General features: G+C 52.0%; 1 protein-coding gene across 3 annotated transcripts in view; it reads right to left on the minus strand.

Annotated features, from left to right (window-relative positions):
* SLC6A2 (solute carrier family 6 member 2) overlaps positions 1–17,117 on the minus strand; it is a 44,960-nt gene that overhangs the window by 21,901 nt on the left and 5,942 nt on the right. For all 3 annotated transcript variants that reach the window (XM_059153704.1, XM_059153705.1, XM_059153703.1), the window contains 2 exons: positions 13,190–13,321; positions 11,068–11,305 (listed from right to left, as the gene is read on the minus strand). In XM_059153704.1, coding sequence (XP_059009687.1) covers positions 11,068–11,305; positions 13,190–13,321 — 370 coding nt within the window. The remainder of the gene's footprint in view (positions 1–11,067; positions 11,306–13,189; positions 13,322–17,117) is intronic.

Raw genomic sequence — 17,117 nt, forward strand, 5'->3', positions numbered from 1 at the left:
AGAATGTTCCTAGCAGCATGAATCACGATCACCTCAAACTGAAAAAATACTCAAATACCCATCCACAGTAGAATGGATAAATCATGACACATTCATAAAATGAGATATCATGAAGCAACCAGTTCTCTATGAATGGACCGCGCACACAAAATTCTGTGAGAACTCAAAAGCAAATCCAAAGAAGTTGGTACCTTCTGTCTAATGCCTCTCATATAAACTACAACAGGCAAAACTAACCCCAGGAGTTAGAAGTCAGGAAAGGCAGGTGCTCCCTAGGTGGGGGAGAATGGGAAGGGACGCTATGGGAATTTCTGGGACACTAGTCAGTCACGTTTCTAGATCTCGGCGCTGGTAATATGGCTGCGATCCATCTGTGGCATTCTGGAACCACCCCTCAGTGATATGCACTTCTTTACAATGTGGTGTCCTTCAATAAGAAGTGAGGTGTTTGAAAGTAAGGAAAACAAACAACTACAAGAAAAATGAGGTTGGAGACTACTGGCATTCCTTCTTCGATCAACCATGAAGAAACAATAAATAGAATTGCACAGAAAATGACCAACTGCTAATTAGAATCTAATCTAAGTCATTAGGATCTACCTGAAGGTCAAGTTAGACCAAATGAAAACATAGTAGACCAGGTCCCAGGGGATGGAGGTTCCCTGCCCCCAATTCCACATCCTTATAAGACAAAGAAGGCAAAACTATTTCCATGGAAGAGGGGACAGCTTGGGAAGATGTTCTTCCTGCACCCAGATCATTTGTCCCTCAGTGAGGGTCCTCTGGGAGCAGGTTCATCCTGGGCCTCACCAGCACACGATGCCTTGTGTGTGTGTGTGTGTCGGGGGACTTACATTCTAGCACCAGTGACAGGATTACAAGCACAGTCACAATAAAGTGTGACCAGGGTTGGGAGCTGAGAGAGCTTCAAGGGTACCCAGAACTCGTCCCTGCCGTCCTCCACTGCACTCCACACTCAGAGGCTACAAACCACCAATACCCTTCAAGGCCTTCTCCAATGTCACCTCCTCTGGGAGGCCTCCATGATCACCCCTGGCATGGATCTTTCGATCCTTCCAGTTCCCATGGCTCTTGGTTCATTTCCCAAGCCATGCCTGCTCTTACCACAGCAGGGCTGGCTGCCTACAAGGCTCTCCCTGGGGTGAGGAGGTGGATGGGCCATCTCTGGGTCCCTGGTGCTAAACCCTGGCCTCACAGGTAGACCTGTTAACTCAGAGAATATTATTGGATCAAGAACAACTGCTTACAACCTTTCTTGCTAAATCCAATAACCCATCTTCTAAAAAATGAGACCCAGGACCCAACCAAGAGGAACCAGGGAGCCCAGAGGGTCAGCCTCCCACAGGCCCTCACTTCTCTCGGCAGCTCCTCCCCCTCTGTCCAGGTCCCTTACACCGTCCAGGGCCACTCATGTTAAAAGCTAAAAGTATCTTGATATATTGTCCTTCCCTAGAGGAGTGCTTTAACTGAAAAGGAGGACACACTAGAGGCAAAAGTTTGCACAACCACAGTGGATAAATGGGGGGGGTGGGGGGTGTCAATTGTCTCTGTGCCTGTCTGCATCTCTGTCTCTCTTTCCCCTTCTTCCTTCCCTCCTCTTTCGCCTCTACTCCCTCCACTCCCCCCAAAAGAGAAATTCAAGGTATGGAGAATGTCACTTGGAGGCCTAGCAAATTCTTACCCCGCACATTTGAATCAGGCAGAGATCTTTTTAACGAGTCCTGATGTCTGGGCCCTGCTCTCAACCAATTAACTCAGAACCCATGGGGGAATGGGCCTGGGCACCAGCATCTTTTAAATTCCCCAGGAGATTCTCCTGGGCAGCCAAAGCTGAGACCACCCCCCGCCCCCACCCCGCAAAGAGGTCTGTCTAAATTATAGGTTTTCTTTAGAGCAAGCTTGAGTCTTCTAGAAACTGTCTTTACTTTCCTGGCAAAACAAAACTGGCTTTCTGCACCTACGGGGGGGTGGAGGGAAGGCTCAGAGAAGTTCAGAAAATGTGAGCTTGGAATATTTGGTATGCTTGAGTGTCAGAGGGGCCCACAGAATCAGAGGCAGATGGCTGGGCTCGCTGGGACCAGTGCATTAGACCCTGAAGGTGCTGCACTTGTGGGGAAAATGCACCCGAGTCTGGAAACTTCATTAGCTTGTCCTTGGGCAGGAGACTGCATTTGAGGAGGCCACCACTGTCCCTGTGCGTGAACTCACGCATTCATTTATTCATCCCTTCCAAACTGATGTCTATTATTTGCAAGAACCTGAAGGCAAACAGACCGGGGCCCAGAACGGGGGTCAGAGAGACCTGGGCTCCCACCCTGGTCCTGCCGCCAGCGACAGGTGGCCTGAATCTGTCCTCTGATTGTGCAAACTCATTCTGTACATTTGCGGTGAGGCAGGCAGTGTCAGGATCTGGGGACACGGCTGTGGACAAGCAGGTGTTGGCTCCCACCACATGGCGCTCCCATGGGGCTGGGGGGTGGGCGCAGGAGCTGGTGCAAACATTCCCCACCTTGAGCCCTTTCCCTTCTCAGGAAAGTGCTTCTCATGGGGATGAAATCACAGATGAGACAGTGGCGTCTAGAACTCAGGGAACTCAGGAAATGCTCCACGAATGGTAAGTATAACTATCATGAGACCGTCCCAGCCTTCAAGGAGTGGCAAAGGAGCTAAGGGGTGCCCCCAAACTGGCTGAGGGAGCTAGCCTTAGGGAGTCAGCAGGCGGCGGCTCCCCTCTGCTGTGGGCATGGCTGGTACCTTCTCTGCTGGGCGTGGGGGAGCAGGTGAGCTGAGAGGAGGGGCAGAGCTGCAGCAGAGGGAGAGAGGGACAGAGGGGGCATGCATGGGCTCAAGAGTCTGTAGACGAGCAAGTGTGAGTGAGTGAGCACAGCTGTGTGACCCACAAAGGCCCACGTACCCCCGCCCCAAAAGGCTCCCATCCCTGAGGCCCCCAGGCCAGACGCTGTGGCTTTAAACTCCTCCACATCAGCTGCCCCATGCAATCAGCTTCTGTGTGTGGCCCCCCCAAATCCTGCCTCCTGGTCTGTTACCAACATCCCCACCCTTGCAGCCGTGTCCCAGACCAGACGCACGGTCTCTTCCCCCTGGACTGGTACAGATGTCTCCCCGCCTCCCCACTACCCAGTCTCTCTGCGACCCCTTAATACAGTCTGGGCTGCTATAGAACCATCGGTCAGATGTGTCCTTCTAATCTGTCACTCGCCCAACCCCTGAGTCCTCAAACGGTCCCTATCACCTCCAACAGCGATTGTCCTCGCTGGGGGCAGTTTTGGCCCCGCCTCCCCAGGGGGCAGTTTTGGCCCCGCCTCCCCAGGGCTGCTGGGCAATGTCTGGGTTGTGCCATCTGGAGTGGAGGGAGATGCTGCTCCTGTCTCATGGGCAGAGGCCAGAGATGTTACCAAACATCCCAAGTGCACAGGGAAGCTCTGCCCCAACAGAGAATTTCCTAGCCCGTAATGCTAAAACTGTGGTGGTTATGAAATCCTGGTCCAAAGGATAAAAACAAAAGCCTTGCAGAACCTGAGGCCTTTCCTAATTGTCCCCTGCCTAGCACACCCCCTGTCTCACCACACCCTGCCCTGGGCTCCTGGCCATGGCCAGTCACTGTCATTTCTCCGTCATTTGAAGCTCTTGTTGCTCTGGGGCTTGGAACTTTCTGTTCCCTTTCATCTAGAACACACTTCCTGACCCAATTTGTCTTCCTGGCTAGTGTTAGCTCAAAATGATGCCCTGACAGGCTCTTATCCTATGCTCTGAGAGAAAGACAGAAAGATAGAAGTGGGAGGGGGGGAGAAGGAGGGGGAGAAGGAAGGGAAGGAGGAGGGGAGGAGCAGGGCGAGGGGGAGGAGGAGGAAGAGCTGGGGGAGGGGGAAGAGAAGGAGGAGGAGGAGTTGAACAGAGGGTGGGCCTATCCAAAAAGACAGAGAACCTAGACCAGGTGATGAACCCGCCCAACTCTTCATTCTGCTTTTTCATTGTTTTATGGGCTGAGGGTTCAAGGGTGGCACAAACCATTTGGCCCATTCGACTATTAAAATAGTGATAAAAAGGGGTGCCTGGGTGGCTCAGTGAGTTAAAGCCTTTGTCTTCAGCTCAGGTTATGATCTCAGGGTCCTGGGATCGAGCCCCGCATCGGTTCTCTGCTCAGCGGGGAGCCTGCTTCCTCTCTCTCTCTGCCTGCCTCTCCACCTACTTGTGATCTCTGTCTGTCAAATAAAAAAATAAATAAAATATTGTAAAAAAAAAATGATGATAAAAGGGACTGGAGCAACTCTACTTGGTCTGAAATGTGCTAAAATGATGTCAGTGTCCAGCTGGAGGGACAGCGTCCCGTCGGAAGGCCCCCAGTGCATGTGAAGTCCACATTCAGGTTTTCGGGGCTTGTTTAGATATTTGCCAGGGAAAAGGCCAGACTCTTGAGCTGATTCCCAGGAAAGGAAATGTGAACCTAGGCTCTCCCCAGCAGGCCCAAGCCTCAGGGCTTAGCACAAGGAACTGGGGTTTATTATACTTTTCCAGCAGTTTAATGAAAATGAATCATCATAAAGTATATGGTCCAGGCTTTCCGAAGTCAGTGGGCCAAATGGGCATAGTTTCTTCCTTGACATTTGAGCCCAGAGGGTTAGCCCCGGGGGCCCACGGGGACTTTTCTGCCCCACCTGGAACAGGCAGGGGGTAGACATTTTCTGTCTCCCAGAGCACGTTCACCAGGAGTGCCCTTTTACAGATAAAGTTAGAGCATCGGGCTTTCTTTTTAGCCAGATGCTTGGCTTCAGGCCTGGGGCCTGGGGAAAGTATCGGTTTTGTTCCCTTGGATGGTGTTTTCAATCCATCAGCCTAAATGAGTGCAAAATGACAACCAAATCGGCCAGCAGGCTCTGGGGAAAGAGAAAAAAAGGACCTGGCCTCCTCAGCGTTGGCACTGGGAGTCCTCGCTGCCTCTCCAGACTGAGATGGGCCAACTCTTACGAAGCAGAAACACTGAGACAAAAGGGCCATGTGCCATTAAAAAAAAAAAATCCAGTAGTAGCTCCTGCCTCAGTGACTTCGAGGTGCACAGAAGACAGCTCGAGGTGAGAAAAGTGAGCCTTGGAACTTGAGACAGTGAGTTCCCTGAGTTCTAGACGCCACTGTCTCGTGTTTTGTCCGGAGAGACTCCCGCACGCACATCCTGAACGGATGGAGGAGGAAGACAGGAGAGCCTTGGCCCAGACCCCATGGGCTGGGATCCCAGCTCTGCCGCTTCCCTAAAAACCTGACCTGGCACCTTCTTATCTGTGAGACAGGTGTAATTTCCACCTCCACAGTGTCTGCAAACCAAGTGGGGCTTGGGTGGGAAGAAAGCCTGGTATGCACTGTGCAGGGAAGCTTGCAGGGGTAGGACCCGGGGGTGAGTCCTGCAGAGCACAGAGCTGCCAAAAGAGTCCCAGAGGCTGCTCCCTACTGCAGGTCTCCTGTCCCCAAGCCCCGCTCATGGAAGAACACCATCTTCCTCCACGGTAACCTGTTCACAGCTGAGCCACGCCTGGAAGAAGTCTAGAGCTGTGGCTGAAGTGATCTGGGTCTCAAAACCCAACTGGCCTCTCTCCCTCCTGCTGGGCCGGGGTGGGGGTGGGGTCTCCACTGGGGCTGACGTGCTGGCCACTTAGACGCACACCGCAGAGGAACCAAATAATGACTAGATTGGAGCCCACCGACACTACCTTTTCCATTTTAATTTACAAGGAGGAGGATGGCCAAGAGCAAAAAGAAAAATCATGCCTTTCTCTTCGCACGAGATGGCAATGGGCAGAGCGAGGAGCCGGTGGCCTGTATCTGCAGCATCCTCAGCCCATCCTCCTCAGCTGCCTCCTGGTCCAAACCGCACTCATGAACTACAGGCGCCTAACACCTCCACCCGCAAGCTTCCGGAAGGTTCTGGAATTTTCTGAGGCCCCACTCCTCAGAAGAAGTCCAAAGGAGGTCCTCGATGTTGCATGATAGGACACTGTTGGGATATCAGCCTGAACCGGGGAGAATCTTGCTCTGTCTGAGACAGGAAGGCAGAGTGGCTCTGATATCAGAGGCTCCCCGGGAGCTGTTCATAAGAGTCCCCAGGCCCTGGCTGCACCCAGACCCACGAAATCAGGGCCTCTGGGTGCAAGGTCAAGGCATCTGTGTGTTTTAAAGCTCTCCCCGTGGGTTCTGAATCACTGTTCTGGATGGGGAACTTGGCCTTTCCTTCCACTTCGGATGCCAGCTGTAATGTGCATGACCCTGGCCAAGTCATTTCCTGCGTGGGCCCGTTCCCTCATGTGTAGAACAAGAACAATTCCAGACCACAGTGCTCCGGATGAAAAGCCACAGCATGCAACAACGGGGGGCATAATTGAAACCAGACAAATGTGAGTTGTGACTAGGACAACGTTTCTGAATGAAAACGACCATTGATAATGGCGAGAATGCAGAACAAACCCGCGATGAGGAGAATGGCGGGCCGTGGGTTTGACTGACTGGCAAGGTTGGGGCTGGGGTGCACTGAGGGAAAGAGTCACAGAAACCTCATGGGGTGGAGGTGAGGCTTCCACCGAAGTCATGCATACAAGGAAGTCAGCAGAAAGCTGAACGTGTGTGGGGAGCAATGAGCTGCTCATGGGACATTGAGGGAGACAGGAAGGATGTAGCAGCAAGGCTTTGAATCTGATGACCATGATGGACTCTATCCCCCCAAATTCTGAAACCTATATAGTTTTGCATGTACCAGCTGGAAATCCATAGGAAACACAGAGGGAGGGAGGATGCAGGGCAGGGACGCTTAGCAAATTTGCTGTGAGAACTCATGGAGGGTCAGTTTGGGTCCCGAGCCCCTAATTCTCCTGAGCCCCAGAAGGCAGCAGACTTTCCAGAGGCCCCTTTTAACCAAACTGTATCTCCTTGGCGTCACCGTCCTGAGATCGCAGGGATGGAAACTGGCCCAAAGGGATCCCAGTCTCCAGATAAACGGGACTCACTCCCAGGTCCTTGGGGTAGAGAATCCGTCAGACTGACAGATGCTGGTCCTAGTGTTTTGTCTTTTATGAAGCTATCTTTTCTCATCCTCTGGACCTCAACTGCCCAAGGGGATAGCCACCAGCCTCATGCAGCTCTTTAAAGGTAAGTTGACGAAACTTACATAGCATTTAAAAATGTAACTTTTCGGTCACACTGGTCACATTTCCACGGCTCCTCTGGCCACAAGTGGCTCCTTCACTGAATTACATAGATAGAGAACCTCTCTAGACCAGGAGTCAGCAAACCACAGCCCTCAAGCCGAATCCAGACTGTGGCCTGAGAGTTAAAAATGGTTTTTATCTTTTGAAAGGCTAAAAGGAAGCAAAGCAGAATAGGCAAGAGACATAGAAGGCCCTCAAAGTCCCAAATATTTGCCATCTGGTCTTTCATAGAACAGTTTGCCACACCTATTCCAGAGCACATACACCCTGAGTGAGATCCCAGTGGCATTTCCCTATCCCACGCCATGGCCTGTAACAGGATTTCCCACCTACCTGCTGACTTTCGTGTCGAGATTGCTAAAGCAGGCCTCCCTCCCAGCTCCCTGCCCAGGAATAAACACGGTCCATGTGCTCCATTCCCAAGAGCCCGCCATGCAAACATTGTCCACTGGGTGGCCTAAGACAGGCCTCAAGACGTAAAAGGATGGATGAGAGGATTACAGGATTCAAGGGAACCACAAGATAAATGTCGACGGTTCTGGATATAAAATAAAATGAAAAAATAATAAAAAATAAAATAACCACCCATGAGTCCATACGGACAGAAATGAGTGAATGAGGACACGCAGATCCAACCCACCACGAGCTCTCAGAACCTCATTCCTGCTGGAGTGACCACTATCAAAAAATAAGACGTTACAAGAGCTGGTGAGCCTGGAGACAAGGAAGCCCTTGTGCCCTGCGGGAGGGGACACAAACCGGTGCCGCCACTGTGAGAAATAGTACGGAGACTCCTCAAAAAGTTAAAAACAGGGGTGCCTCGGTGGCTCGGTTGGTGAAGCATCTGGCTTCGGCTTGGGTCATGATTCTGGAGTCCTGGATGGTCTCCCTTTGACCCTCCCTCTGCTCATGCTCTGTCTCTCTCTGTCAAATAAATAAAATCTTTTTTTATAAAAAGCTAAAAATAGAACTATCCTGTGACCCAGCAATTCCACTGCTGGGTACTTATCTGGAGGCAGTGGAAACACTAAGTCAGAAAGATACCTGCAACCCTATGCTCACTGCAGCTCTGTTTATGAGAGTCAAGACATGGAAACAAGACATCCACGGACATGTGAATGTGTAAGAATGATGGAGTGTATGTGTGTGTGTGTGTCCACGTGCGGGGGCAGGGAAAGTCACACATGCATGTGCACGTGCGTGCACACACACACACACACACACACACACTATGGTATCTCTATACACAATATTCAGCCATGAAAAGGAAGGAAATCCTACCATTTGGGACAATGTGGACAGACCTTGAGGGCATTCTGCTAAGTGAAATAAGTCAGGGGGCACCTGAGTGCCTCAGTGGGTTAAAGCCTCTGCCTTCAGCTCAGATCATGATCCCAGGATCCTGGGATGGAGTCCCATATCGGGTTCTCTGCTCAGCGGGGAGCCTGCTTCCCCCTCTCTCTGCCTGCCTCTCTGCCTACTTGTGATCTCTGTCTGTCAAATAAATAAATAAAGTATTTTTTTTAAAAAAGAGAAATAAGTCAGGCAGAGAAAGACAAATGCCATATGATCCCACTTATATGTGGGACCTACATTAAAAAACAAAAAATACAGGGATGCCTGGATGGCTGAGTTGGTTAAGCCACTGCCTTCGGCTCAGGTCATGATCCCAGGATCCTAGAATCGAGTCCTGCATCCTGCTCCTTGTCCAACAGGGAGCCTGCTTCTCTCTCTGCCTCTGCCTGCCACTCTGTGTGCTTCTGGTTGCTCTCACTGACAAATAAATAAATAAAATCTTAAAACACACACACACACACCCAAACCCATAGATAAAGAAGATGAACTAGTAGTTGCCAGAGGCGGGGGGCGGGGGGGGGCAAACAGGGTGAGGGGAGTCAAAAGAGACAAAGTTCCAACTCTAAGTAAGTCCTGGGAATGCCACACACAGCCTGGGGAATCCAATTAACAACACTGTCCTGTAAATTTGAAAGTTGTCAAGAGAGTAGATCTTAACAGGTTCTCATCATAAAGGAAAAAAAAAATTGTAATTATGTGTGGTGATGGATGTCCATTGAACTTACTGTAGTCATCGTTTTGCAATGTATACATGTTTCAAATTGCTATACACCTGAAATTCACATAATGTTTTATGTTCATGGTATCTCAAAAAAAAAAGAATTTGTAAGTGATCTAATGAATGAATACAGAGGGGAAAAGGGATAAGTCTTCCTTACAGAAGAATTCCAACCCATTAATCTAGACGGGATGATGGGAATAGAAAAATCGCAATGAGACCAACGCTATCATAACCATCTTTGCTTGCAAGAATCACTGAGGGGTGCTCGAGAATTGTGGGTCGGAGGATGACAAGAAACAAGATATTTGGATAACCTCAAGTGGCTTGGGGAAGACACTTGTGAATGACAAAAGAAATAATGTTGTCTCCACCCAGAAGGGAGCTGGCTGCTCCCATCTTAGCCAAGCAATCACAGTTAATGCCCCTGGTAATGAGAGACTGGCATCACGTACCCCCACGGCGCCCCAGCATGGACCTCTGGGAAGGATGCAGCATCTTCCCTCCAGGATTCTCGTCCAAAATGCCTAAGCTCAGTTGAACCAGGAGAAAACAGCAAACCAGTCTACACGGAGGGCGCCTTTATAGAATCACTGACCGCTACTCTTCACAAGGGTCAAGGTCACAACACTCAAGGAAAGACCAAAGAATTCCCACAGTCTGGAGACTAAGGGGAAGCAGATCCTGGGCTAGAAAAGGACACGAGTGGGAAAACTGATGAATTAAAAAAAAAAAAAAGTTCTGTAGCAGATGAATTAACAGCACAGGAACATTCATTTTCTGATTTCACTCCCGGCATTCTGGTTCTATAAGGTGTCAGGTGGGTGGAGGGCATATGAGAGTTTCAGGGGTTACTTTTATAACTTTCTGTGTCTAAAATGATGTCAGGGAGCACCTGGGTGGCTCAGTGGGTTAAAGCCTCTGCCTTCGGGTCATGATCCCAGGGTCCTGGGACTGAGCCCCGCATTGGGCTCTTTGCTCAGCAGGGAGCCTGCTTCCCTCCCTCTGCCTGCCTCTCTGCCTATCTCTGTCTGTGAAATAAATAAATAAAATCTTAAAAAAAAAATAAAATGATGTCAGTATCTAAAGTGAATTTTTAAAAAAGATGTTCTGTCTTCTATCACCAGTCAGTGACTCTCATGCACACACGGTCCAAATGCTTCCCCCGAGCTGCTCACGGTTGACTTGCCTCCCGCCTCCCAAATTTCACACACCAACTCCAGCTCCTTGCCCCGCCGGAATCCCCAAGTGACAGCTTCGGGATCCGTTCCACTGGGGTTCGAGCTACAGCACCATCGGCTGAGCCTTTTTAGATGTTCCCTTGGCTGGCTTCATCTGTTCTCTTGTCACCTCCTCAGAGAAGCCCTCCCAGACCACAGGAGCAAATGCTCCTTCCCCTTCACCTCCCCAACCATCTCTATCTACCACATACCTGGTTTTGGTTCCTTAAGAGCACTTACACTCCCGAAAATATATTTCATTTCCTGAAGGGCACATCGACTCTCTCAAACTTTCTTGCTTTCCTGCCTGCCGACTTGGGCACTTCTCCCCAGCCCTGCTGTCCCCTGCCAGAACCCAGGGTCCGTCACTGTCCATGGCCGGATCCTCAGCTCCTAGCAGGTGCTGGCTGCCCAACATATCCCAGACACCATGGCTGGGGTGTCCCCTTCTGTCTCGGGGTGTTTCCTTAGCCTTGGGCCCAGGTCAGGCCCAGCACAGGGGTTGGTGTGCCCGTGTGAGTAGGACACGCGGCCGATGACTTACTCATAGAACTCTGCTGCGGGCGTGAACTTGTACTTGGAGTACTTGGTGTGGTTGCCCAGCACGGAGCCGTTGAGGAGCTTGGGGTCGGTGCAGTTGGGGCTGTTCCAGGAATGGCCACAGTCAGTCCAGGGCAGCTTGAGTGTGAAGGAGGAGAAGAGGTAGTAGAGCGACCAAGCGATGATGACGTTGTAGTAGAAACCGACGTAGATGGCGATGAGGATCACGGCATAGCCCACTCCTGTGTGGGGGGCACAGCGAGGTCAGGAGGGGGCTGCCCCCGGCCCCGTCCCAGAGCCACTCACATCTCCTGGGGAGCCAGCTCCAACCATGGCATGACCCAACCCCTCTGCCTCTCCTTCTTGGCAGTCCCCCACCCATACACCCTGGGAACCCACCAGCCCTTTGCCCGAGTGCTCTCTCTCGCCCCTAGGGTCCCTCGGTTTCCTCATCAGGCCGGCCAGGAGTGCTAGGCCCTCACTGCCCCAAGGGAGCAGCCAGAGTGTAAGTACTGGAGTGGACAGAGGTATTGGAGTGTGAGTACCCCAGGTCCCTCACCCCTGGGGCAGAGTAACAGTGAGGTCCACTAATACTCTCTCCCCGTGGGGTGAGCCGCTGGTGCACAGTGGAACGGGCTTGATGACACACCCTTTATTGGCTGACTCGCCTTCTCTGTGCCCTAACAGTCCTTCCTAGAATCACCTCCCAAAATAACTCCCCACACAAATCCTTGTCTCAGGACCTGCTTCTGGGGAACCCCAAACAAACTCCCTGATTAGCACTGGCCCTACTTTCAACCATCTGCTTTGTGCATGTGCCAATGCCACCCTCCTGAATGTATAAGAAGCTCCCCGTGGGCTAGCTAGTTCTAGGCTTTTGCCTAGGGTAGAGTTTCTTTTTCTGTCTGTGCAGCATTGCTTTAAGAAAGTTGCCTTAAGCATTCTTAGTATGTGAGGTTTGGGTTGAGGCTAATCCCTCACGTCCTTGACTTAGCTATAGGCACATGCTTCAGACCTGGCCATTTAGAGTTCTGCTAGCCCAGAGCCACAAGGATCAGTTGATAGATGGGTCTATGACTCAAGTAAAACCAATGAGAGTCCTCTCTGGGAACTTTAAAGACGATAGAAGGTGTTTTTTATTTATTGTGTCACTGTTAAACTTGGTAGGAGGTCAAATTGTTGCTGATGGCCAGTTTTGCCGGTACCTGAGAAGAATATGCCTGAGATGGATGCTAATGCTGACTTCAGATGGACAGAGGTGGAGAGAAATTCCAGGTAATCTTATTCAAGCACTTGGATCAAGCTGCACCTGAAGCTGGCACAAAACTCTTGGACTTTACTCTTTACTGTATCATAAGCCAATGAGTTCTCTTCTACATTAAAGTCATTTTGAGTGGGATTTCTGGAAACTAAACAATACTAACCAATACACATGTCTTACAAGCCTCTTGCACCAGCCTGTGTCTATCTCAGGGCTGAGTACAGAGAAGGGGGTTCAAGACACATATAAACTGAGAAGAGGTGCATGGAAATCATACTGGCCCTCAGTGTCATCTGGGCCCTGGTCACTAACCAGTGCTTGGGAGGCGCGAGTTCTGACTCCATGCCCTTCTCATGAAGGTACAGGAGCCAAGAAAGGCCAGTTACTATGGCTACTTTCTCCAGATGTGCTCCAAGTCCCAAATGCAAGCAGGCCTCATCACCTCTCCCAGCTGTGATCAGTCAGTGGTGGCTGCTGGATCCAAGATGGTGTGACCGGTTTCTAGCTGAGGCTGGAAAGGCCCACGAGCAGCTTACCACACATCTCTGCCATGAGAGCATGAGTGGAGAGGAGCTGGGTACTTGTGACTTTCCATAAAAATTTCCCACATGGAAAAGAGACACCCCCTGCTCACTCAGCAGTAGAAGTAGGACTGGTCCCCAAGAGTCTAGATTTTCTAGGCTAAGCTCTTCCTGACACACTCAGGGCTCTCCCTATGACACTGAACAGAGGGTGCCCTTGACATTCCCCCCATACCGGCCTCAGAGAGCCGCTCTACTTCAGATCCCACCTCTGGAGCACTTTCTCCAAGGGCCTCCAGGGCAAACTTGTGGGTGATCTTGAACTCCCCAGACCCACGCTTTACCTTTGAAGAATGGGCATATTTTCCACACCGTGGCCGCTCCTTCTCGGTTGTACTGGCCTAGGGCCAGTTCCATGTAGAACAGAGGCATCCCGGCGATGATGAGGAACAGTGTGTATGGAATCAGAAAGGCACCTGGAGGACACAGAGGCAGCACATGACCTCCCCGGAGCCCTGCCCAGCCTTGCGCCTGCCCCTCAGGGTGCCTGGATCCACATTTCCAGAACCTCAGGGTCCTTGTTTCCCAGGTCCCTGGCCACTTCCCCAGGGGTGCTTGGCACATAAATACAGTGACACAAAGCCACGAATACAGATCATCGTCACACTGATGGCAACTGTGGGGGCACCAAGAAGAACCATCAGTCATGCTAATGAGGTTCTGTGGGCCAAGCAGTAAAATCTGGCTTCATCAAAGCAGAACAGGCTAGTTTCTTGCAGGATTCTTCCAGCCTTTGATACCCAGGCAGAGAGTATGCCATGAGGATGCTAAGAGGTACAGCCTTTACCCAATTCCTGCAACCGCAGAACACTTCCTTGCCCAAACTGTCGCTCTGGGGGAAGCCAATCGCCCCAAAGCCTCCTGGGAGAGGTCAGAAAATGGTGATCAGAGAGGGGGAGAGATGTGCCCACCTATGACTGAGTTTCTAATTTGTCTCATTTTCAGTTCCCAGGGGGCTTTCCCAAACACAATCTCACTGGATTCTTAGTTTCACTACGAGACATCATCAGACAGGGTCACTATGTCACTATGTCAGACGAAACTGAGGGCAGAGTTGAAACAGGTCTTGTTGGCGTTGCTGGTCAGTGACAGAAGCAGGATTCACATTCAGGTCTTTCGGACCCATGAGGCTCACTCTCCCTGTGACAGGCAGCTGAGGGGACCCAAACCCCGGAGCAAGTCTCTGACCAGGGAAGGAGCCCACCTGGGGCACAGCAGAAACTAGAGGGGGGCCCCTGGCAAGGAAAGGGCAGCGACTCATCCCTGGGAGAGTTCCCAGTGGGATGAGCCACGGTCGAGTTTCAGAGATGACCCTCCACGAGGTGAGCTCACGGGGCTCTGACGCCGTGAGGTGACTCACCGGGATATGCGCCGTGTCAGCCCCAGCTACAAGCGGGACCGATGCAAAATGCCAACTCCTTTTCCTGACGCAGCTGGAGGTGGCCGGGCCAGATCCACACTCATCTCGGCCTCTGGCCTTTGGCTGAGATGCCATAACCTTGGAAACGAAACGCTCTCTGGCCCACCCACACCAGCAAAGTGCAGAAACTGGGAAATATTTCCTGATGGTAGCATTAGGACTAGAACGTCCTGGGCTGCGTTCCAGGCACTTTCCAGGCAAGGTCTCATTCCATCTTCACACCAGCGCTAAGCTGCAGAGATGATTACCATCTCGATTTTACAGAGGATTACGGCGAAGTCACATGGCACCCCAGGTCAAACGCGCCCAGCGACTCAGACCGTCATTCTCCATTTTCTTCCCAGGGTTTCTCCTGAGGAAGCCCAGGGCTCTAGAGGACAAAGCACGAAGTGCTGTAGCAAGAGATGGCCCAGCATGGTGGGCATAGGAAAGAAACTGCCAGAAAGTGAGTACCTCCTATGTATCGAGTCGGCACTGGGCATTGGACATATGGGATCCCATCTACCTTACCCAGAAAAATCTGAGGTGGCACCTGATAGACCCATTTTTCAGAGGAGAGAATGAAGGCTTGGGGAAATCAAGTGACTTGACCAAAGTCACCCAGCCAGTCAGGGGTGGATCTGGGGTTCGGGTCAAGGTCTGCCTGCTTTCAGAGCTCCAGAGCCATTCCCAAGATATTTTGCAGATTCCAGAATATTCCAGCCTCAGTGAAGACCATGAGACTGAACAGGGTCTTAGAGGGGAGTGTTCTGTGTTCTGACCCTGGGGGTCTGGAGCCAGCTTAGACCATCTAGTCTGTTGGTCATACCCACCCTCTATCCCCTGCTCCACGCCTGACTTCCCTGCAATGCCCAGATGCCCACCTCTCTCGTGCCCTGCTCAGTCCCTACTGTCGAACTCCACCCCTGCCCCTCTCCCACACAGACAGGGTTGATCTAGCACCTGAGCTCATGTCTGTCCACGGTGGGACAACAATCCCAGTGGGGGCGGTGATGCTGATGGCGGTAGCTGGTGACAGTGACACTGGATATTTGGTCTCTGCTCCAGGTTCCTGACACAGAGCTCTTAAAAACCTCTCGGTTTTCTGCGGGGGATGGGGGGGGGTCGTGGGGGGGGAGAATGACAGGAGTGTCTTACACGGAGCTCCTAAATCCCTTGGAATTTTTCCGGGTGATAGGAGGACCTTTGGTTCTAATGAGACAATTTTGGGGGGAGTCCCCAGAAAGGCCAGACTCTGATTACAAGCTTGGAACTTTCAGCCTCCCTCAGCCTCCAACCTCTGGGACAGAAAGCCAGGCTGGAGATAAAGCTGATATCAATGACGCCCATGTGATGGAGTTTCCATAAAGATTTCTGAGCTACAGAACTCGGAAAACCTGCAGGTTGATGAACACACGCACGTGCCAGGAGGATGGCCCAACTCGGGGAGGGTGGAAGCTCCTGGAAACTCTTCCAGACCTCACCCCTCGGACCTCCTCATCGGGCTTCTCCCTGGCACCCTCTCCGCATACCCGTTGTCACAGGCTGGAGAATGTATGTCATTGCTTCCCAGAGTTCTAGGAGCTGCCGTAGCCGATGACTGCACCTGACCAGAGAACCAGGTGACAGCGGGACACCTCGCCAGGCATCGGAAGTGGGAGGGGTCTTGCGGGACTGAGCCTGAACCCGGGGGGTCTGCTAACTCCAGGTGGGCCCCCAGCTGGGGTCTGGAGAGTTGGAGCCCTGGCCCATATGGGAAAGTATGGAGGACAGGCTACGTGTCACCGGTTTGCTGGGATAACTGGCGATGATGGAGGAGAAGCCAGTACCTGGCACTTAGGGGGTGCTCTGAGCATGCGAATCGTGCCCTGCCATCACTCAGGGCTGCGCATGTGCAACACCCCTCTGCAAACTGGAAATCGCGTCGACCATCACCCGTGGGAATTGAGGGTCCTTCCCAGAGCACAACCTTGAATGCCTGCTGGAGGCTCCCCAGCACGGAAGGGCTTTGAGGCAGGCCCTTAGCGCCTCGTGTCCCGGTCCCAAGGGAGGCTGGCTACTCCCCTGCACCCAAACAAGAGTGTGGTCCACAAGCAGGAATGGGGTCAAGGGTTCTCCTAGGCCACCGCCAGCCCATGACCACAAAGGGCTCCCACAGAAGCCCCTCAGAAATGAAGGACCTACTCCCCCACGGCTAGCACTGCTCAGCCCTCAGGCATCAGGCCCCTGGCAACTGCCTCAGTTGAAGACAGCCACGGTACCCAAGGCCATGTCCCCTTCCCAAAGCACCTGTATCCACTAACCAGCTGCCATTGGGGCATAGTCCTGGCCTCCTCACCTCAACTCAGGACAAGTCTGGGGGGGCCATCCTGGTCTCCGAGTTCCCCCACGGTCAGCTGAACCTGGTGGTCAACCTCTCCATCTGGCCAGCACTGCTTTTTCCCTTTCCCTCAATCCCTACCCCACAGCCTCCCCTTTCCGCCTTCCTTCTGGCCTGAGAGCCACCGAGAACAAAACAGATCGGTCTGGTCTAAAGCGATGCTTTGTGCACCGGGTGTTCGCCTGAACATCCCCTCTGAGCCTTTGCCAGCTAAACAGCTGGCTTCGTGTGGTCACTCCTCTAAGGAAAACCTCCAGTTCTTATACTAAACCAAGCCCAGATCTTCAAGTTTGTCAACACAGACACTGTCCAGGGTAGGGTATTGGAACCATGGGGCGATGCCTTGTGGTTCCTTCTTCCCCAGACTGATCTTCTCTTTAGGGGCCTTAAGGACCACTATAGGCCCCTTCCCACTGGCCTCAGGATCCCCCAG

Source organism: Mustela lutreola, chromosome 16 (assembly GCF_030435805.1).
Source record: "Mustela lutreola isolate mMusLut2 chromosome 16, mMusLut2.pri, whole genome shotgun sequence".
Taxonomy (NCBI): Eukaryota; Metazoa; Chordata; class Mammalia; order Carnivora; family Mustelidae; genus Mustela; species Mustela lutreola.